At 45.0% G+C, this 24,908-nt stretch overlaps 1 protein-coding gene across 1 annotated transcript in view; it reads right to left on the reverse strand.

Annotated features, from left to right (window-relative positions):
• Positions 1-24,908, reverse strand: part of LOC135548385 (unconventional myosin-XVIIIa-like) — a 102,648-nt gene that overhangs the window by 60,569 nt on the left and 17,171 nt on the right. The window contains exons 3-9 of the mRNA XM_064977925.1: positions 5,416-5,503; positions 5,104-5,210; positions 4,756-4,932; positions 2,267-2,477; positions 1,903-2,146; positions 1,633-1,696; positions 1,229-1,373 (exon numbers count right to left, since the gene is read on the reverse strand). Coding sequence (XP_064833997.1) covers positions 1,229-1,373; positions 1,633-1,696; positions 1,903-2,146; positions 2,267-2,477; positions 4,756-4,932; positions 5,104-5,210; positions 5,416-5,503 — 1,036 coding nt within the window. The remainder of the gene's footprint in view (positions 1-1,228; positions 1,374-1,632; positions 1,697-1,902; positions 2,147-2,266; positions 2,478-4,755; positions 4,933-5,103; positions 5,211-5,415; positions 5,504-24,908) is intronic.

The following is a 24,908-nucleotide window of genomic DNA, read 5'->3' on the forward strand; positions in this document are numbered from 1 at the left end:
AAGCTCAGTCCGATGATGCTGTGACCCACGCCCCAGACCACGATGGACCCTCAACCTCCAAATCGATCCAGAGTACAGGCCTCAGTGTAACGCTCATTCCTTCGACGATAAACGCAAATCCGACCATCATCTCTGATGAGACAAAACCGCGACTCGTCAGTGAAGAGCACTTGCAGACAGTCTGAGCACTGATGGAGGGATTATGCTGGTTTAACTCAGGCAGTTGTTGCCATCCTGATGCTAGGATGTACCGATCCTGTGCAAGTGTTGTTACACGTAGTCTGCCACTGCGAGGACTATCAGCTGTCCATCCTGTCTGCCTGTAGCACTGTTTTAGGCGTTTCACAGTACGGACATTGCAATTTATTGCCCTGGCCACATCTGCAGTCCTCATGCCTCCTTGCAGCATGCCTAAGGCACGTTCATGCAGACGAGCAGGGACCCTGGGCATCTTTCTTTTGGTGTTTTTCCAGAGTCTGTAGAAAGGCCTCTTCAGTGTCCTAAGTTTTCACAACTGTGACCTTAAGAGCTTACAGACGGTAGGCAAATAAGTGTCTTAACGACCGTTCCACAGGTGCATGTTCATTAATTCTTTATGGTTCATTGAACAAGCATGGGAAACATGTTTAAACCCTTTACAATGAAGATCTGTGAGTTTTACGAATTACCTTGAAAGACAGGGTCCTGAAAAAGAGACGATACTTTTTTTGCTGAGTTTAGCAGTCAAACAATCGGTTTGTCCTCTGCGGAGGCACAGCAGCTAACAGACACTGAGCTTTCCAATGACAAGGCATTTAGTCAGCTTAAGGCTGAAGTTGGGCTGGGAATTTTTGCTTCTTGAGTTGGAACACTTAAAACTCTTTAGTTGTCGCCCGACTGTCTCAAACTGACACCAACCATTTTGATACTTGCGTTGCGCATGGCTGAACGGTAAAGGAATGCAATGAACATCTCCCCTGCAGATGGTAAAACATGTCATTATTGAAAGTGCTCATAAACTTCACAACTGTCACATAAATGTTATCAATATTCTCAGCTTGAAAAGCTCCTTGAAACAAACAAAGTCCCTGGATAGATGGCAGCACCATGAATTCTGTTGTTTCAGAATACACCCAGTGTCTCTTTGCATCTGCCATGTAAGTGTTTCATGGAATATAAATACAGAATGCAGCTGCATTATTAGCCTCTGGACTGAACATCTGACATGGTCTCAGAGTAGGCTCCTTACCCTTGGTGGCTCCTGCAGCTCCTAGGTGGTAGATGGCCCCCAGGACTAGCCAGAAGGCCCTCTGCTCCTCCCCACTGATGCCCAGGACCTTCATGGCTGCCTGCAGCTTGGTGAACTCCTGGGAGGCCCGCTGCTTGTCTTCAGACTGGGCGATCATGGGGGGGACAAACGACAGGTGTTAATATGGACTGGATTTAATAGAATTGTACCCTTATTTTAACAGGGAGTCCCATTGAGAGCTCTGCATCTTACAATTACACAACAAGTTACATAGGAAATACAGCATCAAATAAAGTTTAACAAAAAACACTCGAATAAAAAGCCATACGAGTCTGTTCATACAAAACCAAATAAAACTTTCCTGACACAAGGTCTTTCCCACAAGGTCCCCTGGGTAGAGTTACCTTGGGTTGAGGCACGATTCCGAAAGCACTGTTTTCAGCAAAGTGGTTGAAGTGCAGCTTCGTCCTGGGTAGGCAATATGAGACAAGCTGTCATTCAGTCACGATGACAAGAGTATACGCAACAGAACTATGAAGGTTTCTGACCTTCAAAACTCAGACACTTTAAAGTAAATGAAGGACAGAGAGACAGAGACAGAGACAGAGAGAGAGAGTGTTCAGCAAGGGTGAAGGTCCACTCCACACAGAGGTCTGAGGAAGATGACAGCTTACTTGAGAGAGCTGTCAGCTCCAGCCATCATATAGTAGAAGACATTGAAAGTGGACTCTCCCTCTGGCCTCCTGGTCACTCTTAGCTTCTCTAGCAGCATGGTCTGAATGGAGGCAGAGGCCACCTGACCAGCCTGGTCAACATCCAGGCACACAATGTGAGAGAAGCGACTGGCGTTTCCATTCATGGAGGTGGAGCTGTTCCCAAAGGCCTCCAGGATGGTGTAGACTGCCTGCCACCTCTCCACTGGGAGACACACAGAAACAGGCCAAATAGGGAATAGCAGGCAAATAATGGACTTTCAAATGAAAAATGTAAATAAGTTGTTCTGTAACGTACTGCATGTTCATTCCCCTCAAAACCTACCAGAGAAGGTCTTGCCAGTGCTGCCGGCGATGGTGACCAGGTACTGGACCAGGTGTTGACAGTTGGTGGTCTTACCGCTACCGCTCTTTCCCAGCAGCACAATGGACTGGTCCTGACGCGTGGTCAACAGGTTCCTATAGGCTGACTGGGCCACGCCATAGATGTGAGGTGCTGTGTCCTCCCTCCTGCACCCCTTAAACATGTGCATCACCTAGAGAGAGAGCGAGGTGAGGTGTGAGTGTCATTCTCACCATATAAAACCTCTCCAATTCAACAAATCCAGTCCCACGTGCTCTTTCTGGTGTACATACAGTGGGGAGAACAAGTATTTGATAACCTGCAAAATCGGCAGTGTTTCCTACTCACAAAGCATGTAGAGGTCTGTAATTTTTATCACAAAAATCACATTGTATGATTTTTAAGTAATTAATTAGCATTGTATTGCATGACATAAGTATTTGATACAGCAGAAAAGCAGAACTTAATATTTGGTACAGAAACCTTTGTTTGCAATTACAGAGATCATACGTTTCCTGTAGTTCTTGACCAGGTTTGCACACACTGCAGCAGGGATTTTGGCCAACTCCTCCATACAGACCTTCTCCAGATCCTTCAGGTTTCGGGGCTGTCCCTGGGCAATACGGACTTTCAGCTCCCTCCAAAGATTTTCTATTGGGTTCAGGTCTGGAGACTGGCTAGGCCACTCCAGGACCTCGAGATGCTTCTTACGGAGCCACTCCTTAGTTGCCCTGGCTGTGTGTTTTGGGTCGTTGTCATGCTGGAAGACCCACCCACAACCCATCTTCAATGCTCTTACTGAGGGAAGGAGGTTGTTGGCCAAGATCTCACGAGACATGGCCCCATCCATCCTCCCCTCAATACGGTGCAGTTGTCCTGTCCCCTTTGCAGAAAAGCATCCCCAGAGAATGATGTTTCCACCTCCATGCTTCACGGTCGGGATGGTGTTCTGGGGTTGTACTCATCCTTCTTCCTCCAAACACAGCGAGTGGACTTGAGACAAAAATAGAGCTTTTTGGTCTAATCAGACCACATGACCTTCTCCCATTCCTCCTCTGGATCATCCAGATGGTCATTGGCAAACTTCAGACGGGCCTGGACATGCGCTGGCTTGAGCAGGGGAACCTTGCGTGCGCTGCAGGATTTTAATCCATGACGTCGTAGTATGTTACTAATGGTTTTCTTTGAGACTGTGGTCCCAGCTCTCTTCAGGTCATTGACCAGGTCCTGCCATGTAGTTCTGGCTGATACCTCACCTTCCTCATGATCATTGATGCCCCACGAGGTGAGATCTTGCATGGAGCCCAAGACCGAGGGTGATTGACCTTCATCTTGAACTTCTTCCATTTTCTAATAATTGCGCCAACAGTTGTTGCCTTCTCACCAAGCTGCTTGTCTATTGTCCTGTAGCCCATCCCATCCTTGTGCAGGTCTACAATTTTATTCCTGATGTCCTTACACAGCTCTCTGGTCTTGGCCATTGTGGAGAGGTTGGAGTCTGTTTGATTGAGTGTGCGGACAGGTGTCTTTTATACAGGTAACGAGTTCAAACAGGTGCAGTTAATACAGGTAATGTGGAGTGGAGAACAGGAGGGCTTCTTAAAAGAAAAACTAACAGGTCTGTGAGAGATGGAATTCTTACTGGTTGGTAGGTGATCAAATACGTATGTCATGCAATAAAATGCAAATCAATTACTTAAAAATCATACAATGTGATTTTCTGGATTTTCTTTTTAGATTCCGTCTCTCACAGTTGAAGTGTACCTATGATAAATGACAGACCTCTACATGCTTTGTAAGTAGGAAATCCTGCAAAATCTGCAGTGTATCAAATACTTGTTCTGCTCACTGTATATAATTGTCACTTTTTTTAGGGGGGGGGGTAGTTCAGCTTTAATATTGCAGATAGAACCCACAATCTATCAATGTAATTGACTGCATCATTTCCAACCCCCCATATATATTTGTTTACATGTTTTTTCCTTCATTATTTCCCCTAACCCTGCCACCCTCCCCTAATTGGAGTAACCTAATGGACAACAATAATTAGGCTTCCACTTCCAGCTTATACATACAATTCACAGACAGTATTTTTTACATCTTATTTTATTTGTTTTTATTCATTTTAAGTGCCACCCTTCAGCTCCCCTCAACCCCTCCCATCTACAGCATTTCTTAAGACCATCAATTCTGATTTCTAATTTACATATTTCTCAACTGTGCTGTAATGTTTCACAAATGTTTTGAACCTTTCAATCCTCAACATTTCTACAGTGTAAATTACAGATTAACATTTTTACCTAGAGTATTATTATAGTATTGACCGATTGACTACGGTGGTACCCTTCCTGCAGGTACCCAAGAATGCTGTATAATAATTTAAAATGTAAAAACTCTGGTGTACTTGCTACTCTCCTAGAATATACCCTCTCCTCTATCCAGCTAACCGCAGGCTCCACCCAGAACAGTACCTTCTCAGAGTACATGGAGGGAGCGCTGATGGGGTTGATGACCACCATGTTGGGTCCAGCTTGGGTGTGGATGAGGTTGCCCCCGTAGCGCTGGCGCAGGGAGTGCATCACACTGGACTCATTGAGGTACTGCAGTGAGGACAGGTCCTCCACGCGGTCAAATGATGGAGGGTTTGCCTACACATATGGGTTAGAGGACGGCGTTCAAAGGTGATATGTGATAAGCCACATACTCCTCTCTTCAGATAATGACCCAATAAAAGTACTCAGATCCAATATGAGAACAATTCAAATTAGGTGCATTACAGGGGCCAATCACCATGTACATTTTGGTGAGTTTAGGTTTACCTTCTCCACATCATCCTCATCCACATCCAGCAACGAGCCGTCGCTCTCCAGTCTGATCTTGACTGTCCCCTCTGGCAGACTGCCTGGCTCCGTCTTCAACAGGGTCGCTGTGGTGACCAGTCAGAACAGATTCAGTATCATTATGATCTATAGTCACAGAGAAAATGTTTGTCTAGGCTGCATCATGTGTTATACTGAACACATTTACAAATTCAATACGGCTTACTACTTCAGTCAGTATATCAAGAGCAAATTGAACATGCATAAATGTTGATCATATCGGGGTGAATGGTGGCGTTCATCTCTACTAACCCAAGGAAAATCCATCCTTGTGAACCAGCCATACTTTCTCAGTCCCGTACCAGGCCTTCTCAGCAGCTATCTGCTCCTCAGTCTTCACCTGTGAGAGAGCAGGCCCAGACAGGGTTAGTACATTTCTAAAAGAAGAAAATATAGAAGACAGGCGCAGAGGTGTATAGTGCAGTTGGAAAGTACTCAGACCCCTTGACTTCCACACTTTGTTACAGCCTTTTTCTAAAAATAGATTTTAAAAGATGTTTTAAGCTATCTACTCAAAATACCCCATAATGACAAAGCGAAAACAGGTTTCATTTTCTTGCAAATGTATAAACATTTTTTTTAAACATACCTTATTTACATAAATATTCAGACCCTTTGCTAGAGAGAGACTCGAACTTGAGCTCAGGTGCATCCTGTTTCCAGTGATCATCCTTGAGATGCTTCTACAACATGACTGGAGTCCACCTATGGTAAATTAAATTGATTGGACATGATTTGGAAAGGCACACCTGTATAAATAAAAAAGGTCCCATTGTTGACAGTGAATATCAGTGCAAAAACCAAGCAATGGGGTCAAAGGAATTGTCCGTAGAGCTCAGAGACAGGATTGTGTCGAGGCACAGATCTGGGGAAGGGTACCAAAACATTTATGCAGCATCGAAAAGCCGCAAGAACACAGTGGCCTCCGTCATACTTAAATGGAAGAAGTTTGGAACCACCAAGATTCTTCCCTCTGGAGCTCTCTGACAGACAGATTCCCTCTGGAGGACAACCATCTCTGCAGCAATCCACCAATCAGGCCTTTATGGTAGAGTGGCCAGACAGAAACCACTCCTCAGTAAAAGGCAAATGACAGCCTGCTTGGAGTTTGCCAAAAGGCACCGAAAGACTCTGACCATGAGAAACAAAATTCTCTGGTCTGATGAAATCAAGATTGAGCTCTTTGGCCTGAAAGCGAAGCGTCACATCTGGAGGAAACCTGGCACCATCCCTACGGTGAAGCATGGTGGTTGCAGCATTATGCTGTGGGGATGTTTTTTCAGCAACAGGGAGACAAGTCAGGTTTGAGGGAAAGATAAATCGGAGCAAAGTACAGAGAGATCCTCAATGAAAACCTGCTCCAGAGCGCTCAGGACCTCAGACTGAGGCAACGGTTCACCTTCCAACATAACAATGACCTTAGCCAAAACAACACAGGAGTGGCTTCGGGACAAGTCTCAATGTCCTTGAGTGGCCCAGCCAGAGCACAGATTTGAACCCAATCGCACATCTCTGGAGACCTGAAAATAGCTGTGCAGCGACACTACCCATCCAACCTGACAGGGCCTGAGAGGATCTGCATAGAATGGGAGAAACTCCCCAAATACAGGTGTGCCAAGCTTGTAGCATCATACCCAAGAAGACTCTAGGCTGAAATCGCTGCCAAAGATGCTTCAACAAAATGCTGAGTAAATGGTCAGAATACTTATTTAAATGTGATTTCAGTTTTTTACACATTTGGAAAAAAACTATTTTAAACAAACTGTTTTGCTTTGTCCTTATGGGGTATCATGTGTAGATTGAGGAGTAAAACATGTTTTTTAATCAATTTTATAATAAGGCTGTAAAGTACCAAAATGTCTAAAAAGTGAAGGGGTCTGAATAATTCCCGAATGCACTGTATGTCTACCCAGAGAGATGACAGATAGATGTACTACCAGTAGAAAGGCCGACATCCTCAGCAACCAGACATCTTTGAACTGGGGGACAGGAACAAGTGGGAAATGGGCTCTGGCTTTGCATTGCAGTGTCATCCTCTCTGTGAGGGAGGAGGTGTTTTGTTCTTCCCCATAAAACACCTGGAACACTCCCCCCACACTCTTACCTTACCAAACCCCCACCTGGCCTCCAGAAAGCCCCTCAGACAAACTGGATTGGTCCACCCACACAGACAGAGTTGTGAAGGCGGCGCAGCAGCGCCTCAACCTCAGGAGGCTGAAGAAATTTGGCTTGTCACCAAAAGCACTCACAAACTTCTACAGATGCACAATCGAGAGCATCCTGTCGGGCTGTATCACCGCCTGGTACGGCAACTGCTCCGCCCACAACCGTAAGGTTCTCCAGAGGGTAGTGAGGTCTGCACAACGCATCACCGGGGGCAAACTACCTGCCCTCCAGGACACCTACACCACCATAAAGATCATCAAGGACAACAACCACCCGAGCCACTGCCTGTTCACCCCGCTATCATCCAGAAGGCGAGGCCAGTACAGGTGCATCAAAGCTGGGACCGAGAGACTGAAAAACAGCTTCTATCTCAAGGCCATCAGACTGTTAAACAGCCACCACTAACATCGAGTGGCTGCTGCCAACACACTGACTGAACTCCCGCCACTTTAATGATGGAAATTGATGTAAAAAAAAAAAAAATGTATCACTAGCCACTTTAAACATACTCATCTCATATGTATATACTGTACTCTATACCATCTACTGTATCTTGCTTATGCCATTTGGTACCATCACTCATTCATATATCTTTATGTACATATTCTTTATCCCTTTACACTTGGGTGTATGAGGTAGTAGTTGTGGAATTGTTAGGTTAGATTACGCGTTGGTTATTACTGCATTGTCGGAACTAGAAGCACAAGCATTTCGCTGCACTCGCATTAATATCTGCTAACCATGTGTGTGACAAATACAATTTGATATCACCCCCTGCCACCAAAGTACTGAGAGCCCACTCTCACAGAAAGGATAGGGAGTCACAAATAAAGCCTGCTACATAACCGAACATCATTACACAGCACAACACATGACTTTACTGGCTGCATATCAGCACTTCACCACTAATATTTATGAATCATGTGAAAGAGATAATATGAACAAACTAAAACACACATATGACAATCGGTGGATTAACTCGTGCAATTTGAGTTCCTAGGTTTTCCTCTAACAGGATCTGAAAATGATACTGAAAAGCAAGCCACATCACTAGACAAGCATACACACTCACTGTAAACCTACTAGACATGGTACAATTAATAAGTCATGTATTTCATGAGTTTCTCAATATTCTACCAGTTCATCACAGATACAACATCCCTGCTGAGGATGTAGGCTCTGTGATTCACACACACACACACACGGCAGGACTGACGGAGATGCATGTGGTATTGCAGTCAGGCATAGCAGTGGGCAGACCTTGGGTTGAGAGGCAGCAGTGTGGGCCACCTGCAGGAGGGCCACATGGTCCTGATCCACCCATGTCTGGAGGAGGAGGGGGGTCAATCCAGAGGTCAACTTTAAGGACAATACTGCATGTTCAAACACATGCCAACAGCCAAGTAACAAGTATCTTTTGTGAATTTGGGTGGAAGGTTGGATAACACATGCAGAAAATAACTGACACCCACACGTTGGCTGTGAAAAACAAAATAAATCACTGTGGTCAACTGAAAGAACGTGTTAATCCTTCTAGCTTTACCAGTCTAAATGATTATGTCCAGCCGTCTCTGTGGGAGAGGGTAGGTCATTACTGGGACTTCCTGCACTGCTTCACGGACAGAGGGAAAGAATTCAGTCCACAGCAACATGGTGAGGGAACAAGTATGGGGTGCATGCAGAACCCCTAGGGGGTGAGACAGGGGTAGGGGACGGAGAGGTCAGTTAAAAGAGCAGGCGTACACTCCAGCACGAAACATGAGCACACACTTCAGCCAAGCCTTGTGTGAGAGCAGTGACAGGGGACGGACTGTACCTGAGAGGCCGCCACCGGATACGCAGACAGCATCAAGCGGAGACGAAACACACAGAGACACAGAAAAGAAGAGATGAGACTGCAGAAGGAGGACTGAGGAGATATTAAAACTCTAAAAACAGAGTGGATGTGAGAGCTGGGATCTGGAATCAACAGGTCCAGTCTCAATCCAACATTAAAGAAAACAGACTTCAACCTCAGGGGAAATGAAAACCCATGTCAGAAAGTGAATGCCAAAAGGACAGAATACATACATGTCAGAACATAGATATTCCTGTGGATGGGGTAAATGAGGACCCACACAGGAGCCTTATTCATACGAGACCTTATCCATTGGACTAAGGAAAGCTCCTAAGCCATGATAGGAGGCCAAATGACAGACTGATGTAGGCTACATACACTAAACTGAAAAGACATAACACCGATGCTGCTAGTCAGGGTTCCAATTACAACACCACAGGGTAGCTCCATAATTCAAACCCTGCTGCTCGTGGGCAACACCAGTTTGGGGCCACATCAGACAGTGCACCTGTCCCCACGCTGATACACAGCAGGGTGGCATGGACCCATGGCAAGGTAAGACTGGGTAATAGCACAGCAGATCAGGCAGACATACAGGCTGAAAGAGAGGATGTTACAGTAGAGCCAGCTCCAGTGAGGTTCTTCCTCAGACGCTTGTGGTTCTCCTCTGTAGGGACCAGCTCCAGAACCTACAGTAGGTCACGTCACCAACACAGGTGAAAACAGGTTAACAAGTGTTCAGTGCACACATCAGAACCTCATGCTCCATTGACTGTAATACTCTATGAGGCAGACATTTGAAGGCAAGCACTCTGTACCTCTGGTTTCTCTACAGCCAATGAGCGAGAGGTAGGAACGAACCCTGGAAGGGGGGGCAATAGGGAGGCAGGGATGAAACCTGGGGGCCGGGCAAGAGGATTTTGTTTTGGGGGCAGGAATGAAGCCTGGAGGAGGGCCGATGGGGTTGGTTTTGGCTATGAACTATGAACCATGTTGGATGGATGAGGGGGTTTGATTTGGGTGGAGCTGTGATGGGAGGAACAGATGGAGGAGGAGCAGGAGTGGACATGGAGGTGGGCCTCCTCTGCTTTTTCCTCTGGAGGCTCCTGGCTCTCTACTTCCTTCTCCTCTTTGTCCTCCTTACGGTCCTGGGTGAGGGGGAGAGGCCGGTGCTCCTTAGTCCTCCCTCAGCCCATCAGGCTGGCCAGGCCCATGGAGATGTTATCCTTCTTGTCTGAGGGGCGAAGTCTTGGGTACAGATGTGGCTATAGGGGCAGCTTCAGCTGGCTCTGTGCTGGAGGCTTGAGGCTGCTCATCCACCCCGGGAACGACACTGCTAACCACTCCCCTAACAACCCTAACCACCTTCCTGGTGGGACCCTGGTCCTCTGTGCTCTCCTGCCTGGAGGTGGTGGTGGCTGGTGAGTCAGGGCCTCCCATCGCACTCCTGGTTGTTTCGCTGGTTGATGATGTCAGCAACTGTGGGTCACCACTTGCTTCGGTTTCAGCTTCCTCACCATTAGACTGAACACACATAGTAAAAAGAGGAGCCAATCTCAGAGATACTGTGTATCAGACCCAAACCTTTAGCGTTTCTGTTCATAAAAGCACCATCTATTGTTCACTGGCCAAAGCCCATGTTATTTGCAGAGTGGCTGGTGGCCATACGGTAGTTATATTACACAAGCAGCTGTCTACTCTCCAGGAAAGACAGCTGTGACAAACATCCAACAGCAGACATGAACAATGTCTAGCCTAGTATTTCACACCGCCCTTCCTACTTTTAAATCTTGAAAATGGCTACACAGAGATTAGCTCTAATAATACCTTGGATCATAATGACTGGAAGAAATCCTCTCACAGATTGTCATCAGATTAAGTGTGGTTAACGTTGGCTTATACAGGTCCACTCTTTCAAAGACCTCTCAGATGGAATATGTGAATGAATGGTCAGTGTTTGCCCAGTATTAATCTTCCTCTAGTTTTTACTCTGACTGCATCAAGGCCAGAAGGTGACACGTCCACTGGCAATATGGTGTTCTATTGTATACCCAACTAAAGGCTTAGGAGATGCCAGTCTTCTATGCTTCATCTCTCAAAAACACCCTGAAAACCATGAGTCAATTACACGGGTGAGGAGAGTGCCACTTGGTTGAGGGAAGAAAAATCTGTGACCTCTAACAACCTAGAAGTAGGTCCCTTGAAGCTTTGACATGATGCTACCATCGAAAAGCACACAGCGACATTACGCTTACATCGGAGGCTGGCTTGGTTTCAACTTCAACCTGCCAAAGAGGCTGATCAAACCCAGAACTGAAGCTTCGTCTACATGCAAGAACATCACACATCTCTACCACTAACATGCTTCCTCTATCTACAGACAAAATAATCTCTCTTCAGCCTTAAGCTCAGACAGCAGTATTAGAAAATTATTAGAAAGACTGTCAGCAATGTGCAGGAATCTACTGAAGGCAAACAAAGGTAAGACAAGACTTCCCTTTTGCCGCCAGAATGAAAAGCACAAACTGTATGGTAGCAGCCTAGAGGTCATGGGCTGAGCAGGGAGAGAGTTGGTGACGGAAAGGAGGGAGAAAGAGAGGGAGGTAGATGGAGAGATGGACAGAGTCAGAAAGTAGGAGATGATATGAGGAAGGACTGATGACAATGAGTGAATGCTTAGGGTTGGACGGTAGGTAGGGAGACGAGGACTGGTGTCTTTGCACTAGCTACTACCAACAGGGCAGTAGGAATATGCAGGCTGAGGCAGCACTGAGGACAGAAGACATAAGGAACAGGATGGAATGGATACATAGGGTAGTGATGGGCATCCCGGCTCTTTAGGCTCCCAAACGGCTCTTTTAAAAAAATAGATGTTTTTGTATTTTTTCAAGTCAAACAGTTTGCGAGAGACTATAATTTAATTAATTGTTTTAACACCAATCATAGTCAAACTATCTTAACCGCAATGTATTTAAAAAATGCATTGGTTTGTTATGACAAAGAATGTTAAACATTTGCATTTAAAATATAACATTTTAATGTATACAAACCAAGTGCATATAAATCTTACGATTCAAAACTAATACAATCTGAACAGAATAGAATATTGCACCATAATCAAACAAAAATAATTAATTTGCAAAACTGCAGCATCCAACTTAAAACATTAAACTGGTCCCTCTTTTCTCTCAGCACACAGCAATGCTGACCATATTTAGCTTTTATGAGACATTTGCATTCAGAAATGCAAGCTGCCTCACTTGAGGGGCTGACGCGGTTTCTTCACTCAGTAATTATTTGTCCCGTTTTCGAGAAGACCCTCTCAGAGGGAACAGATGTGGCCACTATGCAGAGTCTCCCTGTCATGACTTTAGTAAGCCGTGTGTAGACAGAGGCCTTGTTCTTCCACCAGCTCAGAGGATCTGCAGACCTTTGGAGGGGCTCCTCCAAATAGGGACGGACCTCCATTATGGCATCTGCTGAGGGATTCCTTCGTGCTGCATCCCCAGCTCTCTCATCAAACAGCATCCAAACAGCAGACGTTTGTGGCACTACTGCTGGTGCTTCTGCTCCATCTGATCCCTCTTCTTCCTGTTGCCCTGGTGCCTGAGCCAGCTGACTGCTGGGGCTGTCCCTCCCTGCTGCTGAGGTTATTCTTTGAAAAGCCTCATCAATCGCTCTGGCATCACTGAAGGCTAACTTCTTAAACCTGGGGCTAAGTGCAGCGGTTTCTGATAGCACGTGATTATATTCCATTCTGTGGATCTTTCTGTCCATTGATGAACATAGGGTGTCCATCAACTATCTCACATGTCCTGTGGTTACATTTGCTTCTCTCTGGTGACTGGCTGTGATTCGCTGCAGACCCTTACACAGGAGCATCATTTCTGAAGCTGTTGCATAGCTGAAAAGAGAGATCAGTAACTTATTAGTTCATGTTTTGTCTACTGATACTACATTCTCATCTACTGCTCATATACATACAATAATACGATGTAGTAATAGTGACCTGCTCAAAGGGTTCCAGGACTCTGCACACCTAATCAACCACCACCTCCCATTCCTCTTGGGTCAGAGCATCAACAGGTGCATCAACAGGTGCATTGACAATGTCCAGGGTAGAGATGATGGCATCCTTTGACTCAGGAAACCGCTTCAACATATAAAATGTTGAATTCCACCTTGATGTGCAGTTTTGTTTAGGCCTCAGCTCAGGCATCCCCATCTGGTGTTGTGTAGACTTTAGTTTTTCAGCAACTACTGTGCTCCTGTGGAAGTACTCCACAGCTGCGTCCACTTTGTCCACAGTGAACTTCATCACCTTCAGAGGATCTCTTACAATCAGGTTGATTGTGTGGGCAAGACATGGATGATGGGTCCATTTAGACATTTTAATGGATTTGGTTGTTAGCTGCAATGTTGCTAACACAACAGACCTCTTATCCATCTACTGCCATTCTCAATGGTCCCTGAGGCCAAGTTCTAAGGTGTGTCTATCGCTGAACTCAAAGCAGTCCAGAAGACAGCTAGACATCGAAAAATCTTCAATGAAGTGACATATAACCGACATGTAAGACGTGGTTACTCTTGATGTCCAGCAGTCAGTGATAAGGCACACTGCAGTAGCTTTTTGGACTCTTTCCCGCACTGAAACCTGTGTGCTCTCATACAGTTGTGGAATAAGTGATTTTGAAAGGGTTTTCCTGCTTGGAATTATGTACATTGGATTTCAACTATTGCTATAAATTCTAAAACCTCTGTCTTCCACGATCGAAAATGGCTGGAAATCGGTGGCAATCATTTTAGCCAATGCAATATCAATTTGGCCTTGTTACGCTACAGGCATAAACTGGTCCATAGAAGACTGCGTTGCTGTGGGTCGCGGAGTAGATCTACTTGACTGAGTGGATACATCTCCACGTGTGGAGGTGCTGGCTCCAACACTATCACTAGCAGGCCCACTAGTTTCTCGAAGCTCCGCTACAGCTAGCTTCACAGTTGGGTGTACAGTTCACATATGCTGATGTAGGTTGTGCGTAGAACCGGCTTTATATGAGATTTTGTTTTGCCAAATTCTACACTGTGCTCTAACATTGTGTACATTATTAAAATGCATCCAAATGTTATTGTGCTTCCGACTCATTTTCCAGCTGTTGTTTTCACAGCTGTCCTTCATCTCTCTCCTCTGCTGCTAAGTGTGTGACTGAGTTGGCTCCGCCCTCCCTCATGCATCTTTGGTTCATTGGTTGACAATGCATGTCTGATTGACAGGAACAACAGGTGAGGCTGTTAGTCTGAGCAGACAGTCAGAACGAATGTGTACGATTGAGCATTTAGGCCTATATCATTTTCATTATTTGAATTTGTTAATTCTATTCATTTAATTATTCTTATCTTAAATGTTTTTATAAATAGATTTGGCTCTTCTGATATGCGAGCCGGCTCCCACCGTTCACCTACATGAGCCGGCTCCCACCGTTCACCTACATGAGCCGGCTCTTAGCGACGGGTCGTTCGTGAACGAGTTGTCTCTAGTACAGGGAGACAGGAGATACAAGGATACCTCAGGGAGACAGGGCATACCTCAGGGAGACAGGGCATACCTCAGGGAGACAGGGCATACCTCAGGGAGACAGGGCATACCTCAGGGAGACAGGGCATACCTCAGGGAGACAGGGCATACCTCAGGGAGACAGGGCATACCTCAGGGAGACAGGGCATACCTCAGGGAGACAGGGCATACCTCAGGGAGACAGGGCATACCTCAGGGAGACAGGGCATACCTCAGGGAGACAGGACATACCTCAGGGAGACAGGACATACCTCAGGGAGACAGGACATACAAGGATACAGGACATACCTCAGGGAGACAGGACATACAAGGATACCTCAGGGAGACAGGACATACAAGGATACCTCAGGGAGACAGGACATCACTTTACATTCACACTACGGAAATAGATCAACCTTTTGCAAATATTGTTTTTCATCTAAAAATAAAATAAATACATTGACAGCAATCGTTATCATGATAACATGTTCAAATATTCTACTCTGCTCTTATTTGACTAAAGTACTATATCCAGTGGTGATTTTAGCATGTAAATCTTGGTGGGCCATACTGCCAGCAAAGCCACTACAACAATAATAAACAACACATTAATTGTACTATCACGGTGCCAAACGGTGCCCACAAACTGTTAGGGGCTACATAAAGCTGTCCCAACAGCAGAGTCCCACCACCTTACCATTGCTACACCTGGCCATCAGTGGAGCCTTGTCAGGCAGCGAAACAGTTCACTCAGCCTAATTTACTGCCTTTAAAATAAACATAAAAGTGACAAGGCTGACTTGCTTAAACAAAATGTGGTTTCTACTGACAATTAAGACATACAAACTACAGCATGTGGGGACGACGAGCGGATAAGGAGCAATCCGTAATTTCGATTGAGACATTTATGAGCGAACTAGGACGGACATACTGTAGTATGAAGAGCTCATCTAGATTACAAATCATACGTTTGGACAAATTATGTATTATGTAAATTATGTATTCAGCATAGAAAAGGCATCAGAAAAACATTGATCAGTCGATTTTAGCCTCAGTTCACAGACCACCACTAGAGGGCCATCTTACTTTCCTCTTCATTCACTGAGTTTCACTTTGCTTCTAACACCACACGAGGGAGCTATAGCCCCAAAACATTTAGGTCTGCTTCTTCAAATCTAGGAAGGCTTCAGTTACTGCCCTATATTCAACATTCATATGAAGTCATTTTACCTGAGAGTTGAAAAATACATCGCACTACATTGATAACTGTACATATTTAGCCTGTCGCTGAGAAAAAGAAATTACTGCAGAATAAAATGCCCCTAAATAAATAGGTACTTTTCCCACCTTTTTTAAAAAAATGCCCTGTGAGAAAGCCGGTGACACATAACACATGGTCTATGCCTGGCCTGGAGGGAGAGCAGAGTTCAGCTTCTGATTGGGTGTGGTGGGCAGGGGGAGTGGCTCCAGGAGGATAACATGGAACTGCAGGCAGTGCATACTGGCGAGACCAAACTGGTGGAATCTGTCTGCTGTAACACAGCCTAGCCTGCTAATCCATCCCCACAGTGAGTGAGTGAGTGAGTGAGTGAGTGGTGAGTGAGTGAGTGAGTGAGTGAGTGAGTGAGTGAGTGAGTGACAGCATGTGGCTGACTGTCTACACATGTTGAAACTGAAGCAGGACCCATGGGGTTAATGTGATACGGTCATGACCCAAACTATAGAGTCACAGTATATACAGACCTGATTACAACACTCATAGAAATCAGGACGAGAGTTAACATTAAACACACCATGCAGATGGGCAGTAGCCTGCAAAAACAATCTGATAACACTCTGTTAAAAAGAGATGGGATCACACGCAAGGCTGGCAAATGACTTAAGAGGAAGTGATTCTCAAGCTCAAGGTATAAACAAGGTATAAATTAGACTTTATTACGGGAATGTTAGATTATAACATGGCAAAGAGTTATTATTGTATTCAGCTGGTGAGAATAGAGTCATTTACAAAGGAGGTGAAAAGACAGTTCCACACATTAAAACTGCCTCATCATTTGGGAGAGCATAGTGTGAGTGGAAGCAGAAGGGAAATGGAAGCAGACAGACAGCAGGTCTGTGGAAGATGACAGACAGACAGAGCCTGAGAGGAGTGTCACAGAGACAATCATGTCAGAGACAAAGAGGTCACTGCCAACAGGCTATGGTCTCAGACATGCGAGGATACATTTTTGCTGTTGTCTGTGCCCAATAATGTTTGTACCATGCTTTGTGCAGCTACCATGTTGTGCTGTTGCCATTTTGCTACCATGTTTTTGCCATGTGTTGCTACCATGCATGTTGTCGTCTTAGGTCTCTTTATGTAGTGTCTCCCTTGTCGTGGTGTGTGTTATGTCCTATTATTTCATTTTTAATTCCAGCCCCCATACCCTCGGGAGGCCTTTTGCCTTCTGGTAGGCCGTCATTGTAAATAAGAATTTGTTCTTAACTGACTTGCCTAGTTAAAGAAAAGGTTAAGTAAAATAATATATATATATATATATATGACAAGAGGCACACCATGCTCCCCTCACTGCCACTAAGGACTCCATTTTGTTCCTTTCAGCCTGCCACTCAGGGCACTGCACGACACATCCTCTCAGTCCACACGCACACCAACTCTCAAAGCCCTCATACACTAACACGCTTTGTAGACTATTCCAGACACAAAACACAGTGATGATTAAGAGCAATGGCAGCTGCCATCAAAAATCTGAAAAACTGGGGGTGTCTGTATAAGTACTGATGTTTAAACACAGCAGAAAGAGGAAGACTGTCAATGAAATTCCTCAGCAGTCCAACAGACCTACTGTTCAGACAACCACACACAGCTTTGTTCATTAATGTTTCCTGAGAGATACGTAAATGCAAATATATCATTCCCTTCCTGATTTAAACTGGCATGTGTGAGAGGGCAATGTGGAGCTTGACTGGCTGCAGTGGTAGGGGTCATGAACTCCGGCTACAGCCTCTGTCCTATGATAATAAGAAAACTTGTGTTAATCCCCTCTTTACAATGAGGAAAAGCCTGGAGGAGGAAGTGGTCACTGTAGTCCAGCCCCTCCAGTAAACCTGACAGCTCTATTAGTAGCCGTGGATCCCCGCCCATACTAATGTTGAATGTTTACTGTGACAGCCGAGCATCGCCTCACTGGGACTGGAGAAGTTATTGAACTGATTCAAAGTGGATTTAACAAGTGACATCAATAAGGAATCATAGCTTGTTAAATCCACTTCGAATCAGTGTAGCTGAAGGGGTGGAGACAGGTTAAAGAAGGATTTTTAAGCCTGGAGACAATTGAGACATGGATTCTGTCAAGAACAGCAATGTTGCAGTTCCTGACACAAACCGGTGCACCTGGCACCTACTACCATACCCTGTTCAAAGGCACTTAAATATTTTGTCCTGCCCATTCACCCTCTGAAAGGCACACATCCAGAATCCATGTATCAAGACTGCAACATTACTGGGTTTTTCACAATCAACAGTTACCCGTATGTATCAAGAATGGTCCACCACCCAAAGGACATCCAGCCAACTTGACAACTGGGGAAAGCATTGGAGTCAAAATGGGCCAGCATCCCTGTGGAACACATTCGACATCTTGTAGAGTCCCCTGGGGGGGGGGACTCTACAAGGCGCAACTCAATATTGTGAAGTGTTCACACACTGAGAACAAACATATGAAAACAGAACAATTTCGAAGATTTCAGTGAGTTACAGTTCATATGAGGAAATCAGTCAATTGAAATACATTCATTAGGCCCTTATCTATGGATTCCACATGACAGAATACAGTTATGCATCTCTTGGTCAGATACCTTTAAAAGAAATGATATGGCCGTGGATCAGAAAACCAGTCAGTATCTGGTGTGACCACCCCTTGCCTCATGCAGCACAACTCATCTCCTTCGCATAGAGTTGATCAGGCTGTTGATTGTGGAATGTTGTCCCACTCCTCTTCAATGGCTGTGCGAATTTGCTGTATATTGGGAGGGGGGGACTCCCTCAAAACATCTGTGGCATTGTGTTGGTGACAAGCTGCACAAGGTGCACCTGTGTAATGAACATGCGGTTTAATCAGCTTTGTGATAATCCATCCACCTGACAGATGTGGCATATCTTGGCAATGGAGAAATGCTCACTAACAGGGTTGTAAGCACATTTTTGCACAAAATTTGAGAAGAATAAGCTTCTTGTGCATATGGAAAAATTGTGGGATCTTTAATTTCAGCTCATGACACGAGACCAACACTTTACATGTTGTTTTTATATTTTGTTCAGTACACAGGCTTAAAATGCCTTCGATAGCTCTTTCGTCCCACCCCACACACATGCAGAGACCTCACCTAGGTCTTTGATGCCTCCAGAGACGAAACCTCTCTCATTGTCACCCAACGCATAGGTTAACCTCCACTGTACTCACATTCTACCATACTGTACATTATGCCTTGTATCTATTCTACCATGCCCAGAAATCTGCTCAATTTTATTCTGTCGACGTCGCACTTGAAGAACAGTTCTTATAGCCTTTAGCCGTACCCTTAACCCACTCCGCCTCTGTTCCTCTGGTGATGTAGAGGTTAACCCAAGCCCTGTAGCCCCCAATTCCACTCCTATTCCCCAGGCGCTATCAATTGTTGACTTCTGTAACCGTAAAAGCTTTGGTTTCATGCATGTTAACATCAGAAGCCTCCTCCCTAAGTTTATTTTCTCCACTGCTTTAGCACACTCCGCCAACCCTGATGTCCAAGCCGTGTCTGAATTCCAGGCTTAGGAAGGCCACCAAATATTTTGACATTTCCATCCAAGTAGAACATTTTCGCCAAGATAGAACTGCCAGTGGGTGGAGTTGCAATTTACTGCAGAAACAGCCTGCAGAGTTATGTAATGCTTTCCACCTCTGTGCCAAAACAGTTTGAGTGTCTACTTTTAAAAATCCACCTTTAAAAGAAATACATCTCTCACGGTTGCCGCTTGTTATACACCCCCTTCAGCCCCCAGCTGTGCCCTGGACACCATATGTGAATTAATCCCCCCCCCCCCCCATCTATCTTTAGAGTTCGTACTGTTAGGCGACCTGAACTGGGATATGCTTAACACCCCGGCCATCCTACAATCTAAACAAGACGCCCTCAAATCGCACACAAATTATCATGGAACCTACCAGGTACAACCATAAATCCGTAAACACGGGCACCCTCATAGATATCATCCTGACCAACCTGCCCTCTAAATACACCTCTGCTGTCTTCAACCAGGATCCCAGCGATCACTGCCTCATTGCCTGAGTCCGCTATGGGTCAGCAGTCAAACGACCACCCCTCATCACTGTCAAACGCTCCCTAAAACACTTCACGAGCAGGCCTTTCTAAAACGACCTGGCCCGGGTATCCTGGAAGGATACTGACATCATTCCGTCAGTAGTGGATGCCTGGTTATTCTTTAAAAGTGCTTTCCTCACCATCTTAAATAAGCATGCCCCATTAAAAAAAATTGAACTAAGAACAGATGGTTCACTCCAGACCTGACTGCCCTTGACCAGCACCAAAACAACCTGTAGCATACTGCATTAGCATCAAACAGCCCCTGTGATATGCAACTTTTCAGGGAAGTTAGGAACCAATATACACAGGCAATTTGAAAAAGCTAGCCTTTGCTTTCCTAACAGAAATTTGCATCCTGTAGCAAACTCCAAAAAGTTCTAGGACACTAAAGTCCATGGAGAATAAAAGCACCTCCTCCCAGCTGCCCACTGCACTGAGGCTAGGAGATGATTGTGGACTACAGGAAAAAGAGGATAGAGCACGCCCCCATTGTCATTGATGGGGCTGTAGTGGAGCAGGTTGAGAGCTACAAGTTCCTTAGTGTCCACATCAACAAACTAGAACGGTCCAAAACACACCAAGACAGTCGTGAAGAGTGCACGACAAAGCCTATTCCCCTTCAGGAAACAAAAAATATTTGGCATGGGTCCTGAGATCCTCAAAAGGTTCTACAGCTGCCACATCGAGAGCATCCTGCCTGACTGGTTACATCACTGCCTGGTACGGCAATTGCTCGGCTTCTGACCGCAAGGCACTACAGAGGGTAGTGAGTACGGCCCAGTACATCACCGGGGCTAAGCTGCCTGCCATCCAGTACCTCTACACCAGGCGGTGTTAGAGGAAGGCCCTAAAAATTGTCAGAGACCCCAGCCACACCAGTCATAGACTGTTCTCTCTACTACCGCATGGCAAGCGGTACCGAAGTGCCAAGTCTAGGACAAAAATGCTTCTCAACAGTTTTTACCCCCAAGTCATAAGACTCCCGAACAGGTAATCAAATAGCGACCCGGACTATTTTCATTGTGTGCCTCCCCCCCCCCCAACCCCTCTTTTTATGCTGGTTCGCTTTTTTTAATTCATGTACATACTACCTCAATTGGACCGACCAACCAGTGCTCCCGCACATTGGCGAACCGGGCTATCTGAATTGTGTCTCGCCACCCACAACCCCTCTTTTACGCTACTGCTACTCTCTGTTCATCATATATGCATAGTCACTTTAAACATATCTACATACTACCTCAATAAGCCTAACCGGTGTCTGTATGTTGCCTCTACTTTTATAGCCTGTCTTTTTACTGTTGTTTTATTTCTTTACTTACCTATTGTTCACCTAATACCATTTTTGCACTTTTGGTTAGGGCCTGTAAGTAAGCATTTCACTGTAAGGTGAACACCTGTTGTATTCGGCGCACGTGACGAATAAACTTTGATTTGAGGAAACTGTCAACGCCGATAAATCTACGATAATTGAGAATTTCAATAAGCATTTTTCTACGGCTGGCCATGCTTTCCACCTGGCTACCCCTACCTCGGACAACAGCTCTACACCCCTCACAGCAACTTGCCCAAGCCTCCCCATTTCTCCTTCACCCAAATCCAGATAGCTGATGTTCTGAAACAAAATCAGCTGGGCTAGACAATCTGGACCCTCTCTTTCTAAAATTATCAGTCGCAATTGTTGCAACCCCTATTACTAGCCTGTTCAACCTCTCTTTCATATCGTCTGAGATCCCCAAAGATTGGAATGCTGCCGAGGTAATCCCCCTCTTCAAAAGGGGGAGACACTCTAAACCCAAACTGTTCCAGAGCTATATCCATCCTGACCTGCCTTTCTAAAATCTTCGAAAGCCAAGTTAACAAACAGATCACCGACCATTTTGAATCCCACCGTACCTTCTACACTATGCAATCTGGTTTCCGAGCTGATCATGGGTGCACCTCAGCCACGCTCAAGGTCATAAAGTTATCATAACCGCCATCAATAAAATACAGTACTGTGCAGCCGTCTTCATTAACCTGGCCAAGGCTTTCGACTCTGTCAATCACCGCATTCGTATCGGCAGACTCAGTAGCCTTAGCTTCTCAAAGGACTGCCTCGCCTGGTTCACCAACTACTTCTCACAGAGTTTAGTGTGTTAAATCAGAGGGCCTGTTGTCCAGACCTCTGGCAGTCTCTATGGGGGTACCACAGTGTTCAATTCTCGGGCCGGCTCTTTTCTCTGTATATATCAATGATGTCACTCTTGCTGCTGGTGATTCTCTGATCCACGTCTACGCATTCTGTATACATCTGGCCCTACTTTGTACACTGTTAACAAACCTCCAGACGAGCTTCAATGCCATACAACTCTCCTTCGTGGCCTCCAACTGCTCTTAAATGCAAGTAAAACTAAATGCATGCTCTTCAACCGATCGCTACACTCACCTGCCCACCCGTCTAGCATCCCTACTCTGGACAGATCTGACTTAGGTATTTGTAGTTGTCCACATATTCTAGGTGCCTGGTTAGACTGTAAACTCTCCAGACTCACATTGGAGATGCTTAATCAGCTTCCTATTTTGCAACAAAGCATCCTTCACTCATGCTGCCAAACATACCCCGAAAACTAACTATCGATCCTTGACTTTGGCGATGTCATTGAAAAATAGAACCCAACACTACTCAGCAAACTGGATGTAGTCTATCACAGTGCCATCTGTCTTGTCACCAAAGCAGGTATATTTCACTGGTCATCCCCAAAGCCAACACCTTCTTTGGCCGCCTTGCCTTCCAGTTCTCTGCTGCCGATGACTGGATCGAATTGCACCAAAAAAAAAAAAAAAAATAAATAAATAAATAAAAAAATCACTGAGGCTGGAGTCTTACATCTCCCTCACTAACTTTAAGCATCAGCGGTCAGACAATCTTATAGATTATTGCACCTGTACATAGCCCATCTGAATAGCACACCAAACTCCTTTGCACCCCAGTATCTCTCCTTGCACATTCATCTTCTGCACATCCATCACTCCAGTGTTTAATTGCTAAATTGTAATTGCGCCACTATGGCCTATTTATTGCCTTACCTCCCTTATCTTACTACATTTGCACACACACTGTATATCAACTTTTCTATTGTGTTATTGACTGTACGTTTGTTTTATTCCACGTGTAACTCTGTTGTCGTCGTTTGTGTCGCACCGCTTTGCTTTATCCTGGCCAGGTCGGCGGTTGTAAATGAGAACTTGTTCTCAACTGGCCTCCCTGGTGAAATAAAGGTGAAATAAAATAAAATCCAACTTTATTGGAGTTGTCTGGAGTCCAACGCATTTACACACATTATCACCAGGTGTCCTGGTGTGCCACAGAGAGAGAGGAATGTCAGTCTGAGAAGTATGTGGGTCTTAGTGGTATAGACAGGGGGCAGGCCTCATCTTGTCAGACGCTTCCATTCCAAAATTACTTGGCCTTCTCATAATCCCATAAAACACAAACATGCTCTTGTAAAACAATATTCTGAAAATTCATGTCAAATTCATTATATTTTGATGTGTTATTCAAGCAACTCAGCATTTATAGTGTGTTTGAACAGTGTAGCAACAGTGAACAAACTAAGAGAACAGCACACTGATACAGAGTACTGATAGGGAGCACAGACTGGAACTACTGAGTAAGGACCAGGTAGCCAGACTAACTGATAGCTACGCCTTAATTCATTTAAACATCTGCCAAGATGGGCAACTTAAGCTACTGGTATGCTAACAAACCTGTAATAAGATGATCACAAACAGAAGCCATATTCCACTTTGTGAGAACTACAAATTATTCTGAATGTCGTCTTTGTCCACACATAAACCTGCTAAGGTAGGGATTTAGTATTTGAGTCACAGTACATTCATGTCAGTGCATGTATGCACTTCGATACCATCAAGCTGGCAAAAGATAAAATGCTAAATCCACCTTTATTCTCTGGATTTTCAAAAAGACCATTGCCTTTGCAGTTCAATGCCCTTTGGCCCAGTCAATCACATGAAAAACTGACACTGTTCTTTAGCAACCATACACTATTAGCATGAAGTGTTTTTTTTTCATACAGTTAATGGTGCTCCTTTTTGACTATTCAATTAACGTTTCATGTTTCAGTCAGTCAGGGACTTCAGAACACCAGCAGGATGCACACTGAAGGAGGTACACTTGACACCACATGCAAAGCCACACCCATAATATACACAAATCTGTCTAACGCAAACTAGGTCTGTCTGGCATAAGGAAAGAAATATCTATCATCTTTTTTTATGTAATCCTTCCACAGCCATGAGCTCTTATGCTTACACACAGTAGGACCTTCGATCAAGAGCATTGTTCCAGCTCCTCTACCACAGTCTCCTTCCATTTCAAATCTAGAAGGCTGCACAGAATAAGAGCTAGCACTCAACTGTTATTTGATGCTTGGTTGACTGTCTGAGCAACGTTAGAGTAGCCTGCGATGTAAACAACTGACACATTGGATCCAGCCACTTAAGAAAAGTCACATTGCTTTTTACTCTTAGATCAACACAAAGGGCATAACTGCTATGCTCATTGAATCCTGGTACCTATAGTGGATTTAAATCAGTGACAGTAATCAATAGCCTTCAACTGTTCCCAAGTGAACAGCGTACAATGTTATCTATTTGAGAAGCTTCCAGAGTCCATGGAGGGAGCACCTCCTGACCCATCGTCTTCACACAAAGAGCTTACAAGAGGACTGCCAGTGGGCGCAGTGCAGTATGGCAGTCCTGTAACCAGAGCTACAGTAGCTTCCTGCTCACCATGTTGAGAGGGGCCTGCCATCTGGACACAGC

This window comes from Oncorhynchus masou, chromosome 11, assembly GCF_036934945.1.
Source record: "Oncorhynchus masou masou isolate Uvic2021 chromosome 11, UVic_Omas_1.1, whole genome shotgun sequence".
Lineage (NCBI taxonomy): Eukaryota > Metazoa > Chordata > Actinopteri > Salmoniformes > Salmonidae > Oncorhynchus > Oncorhynchus masou.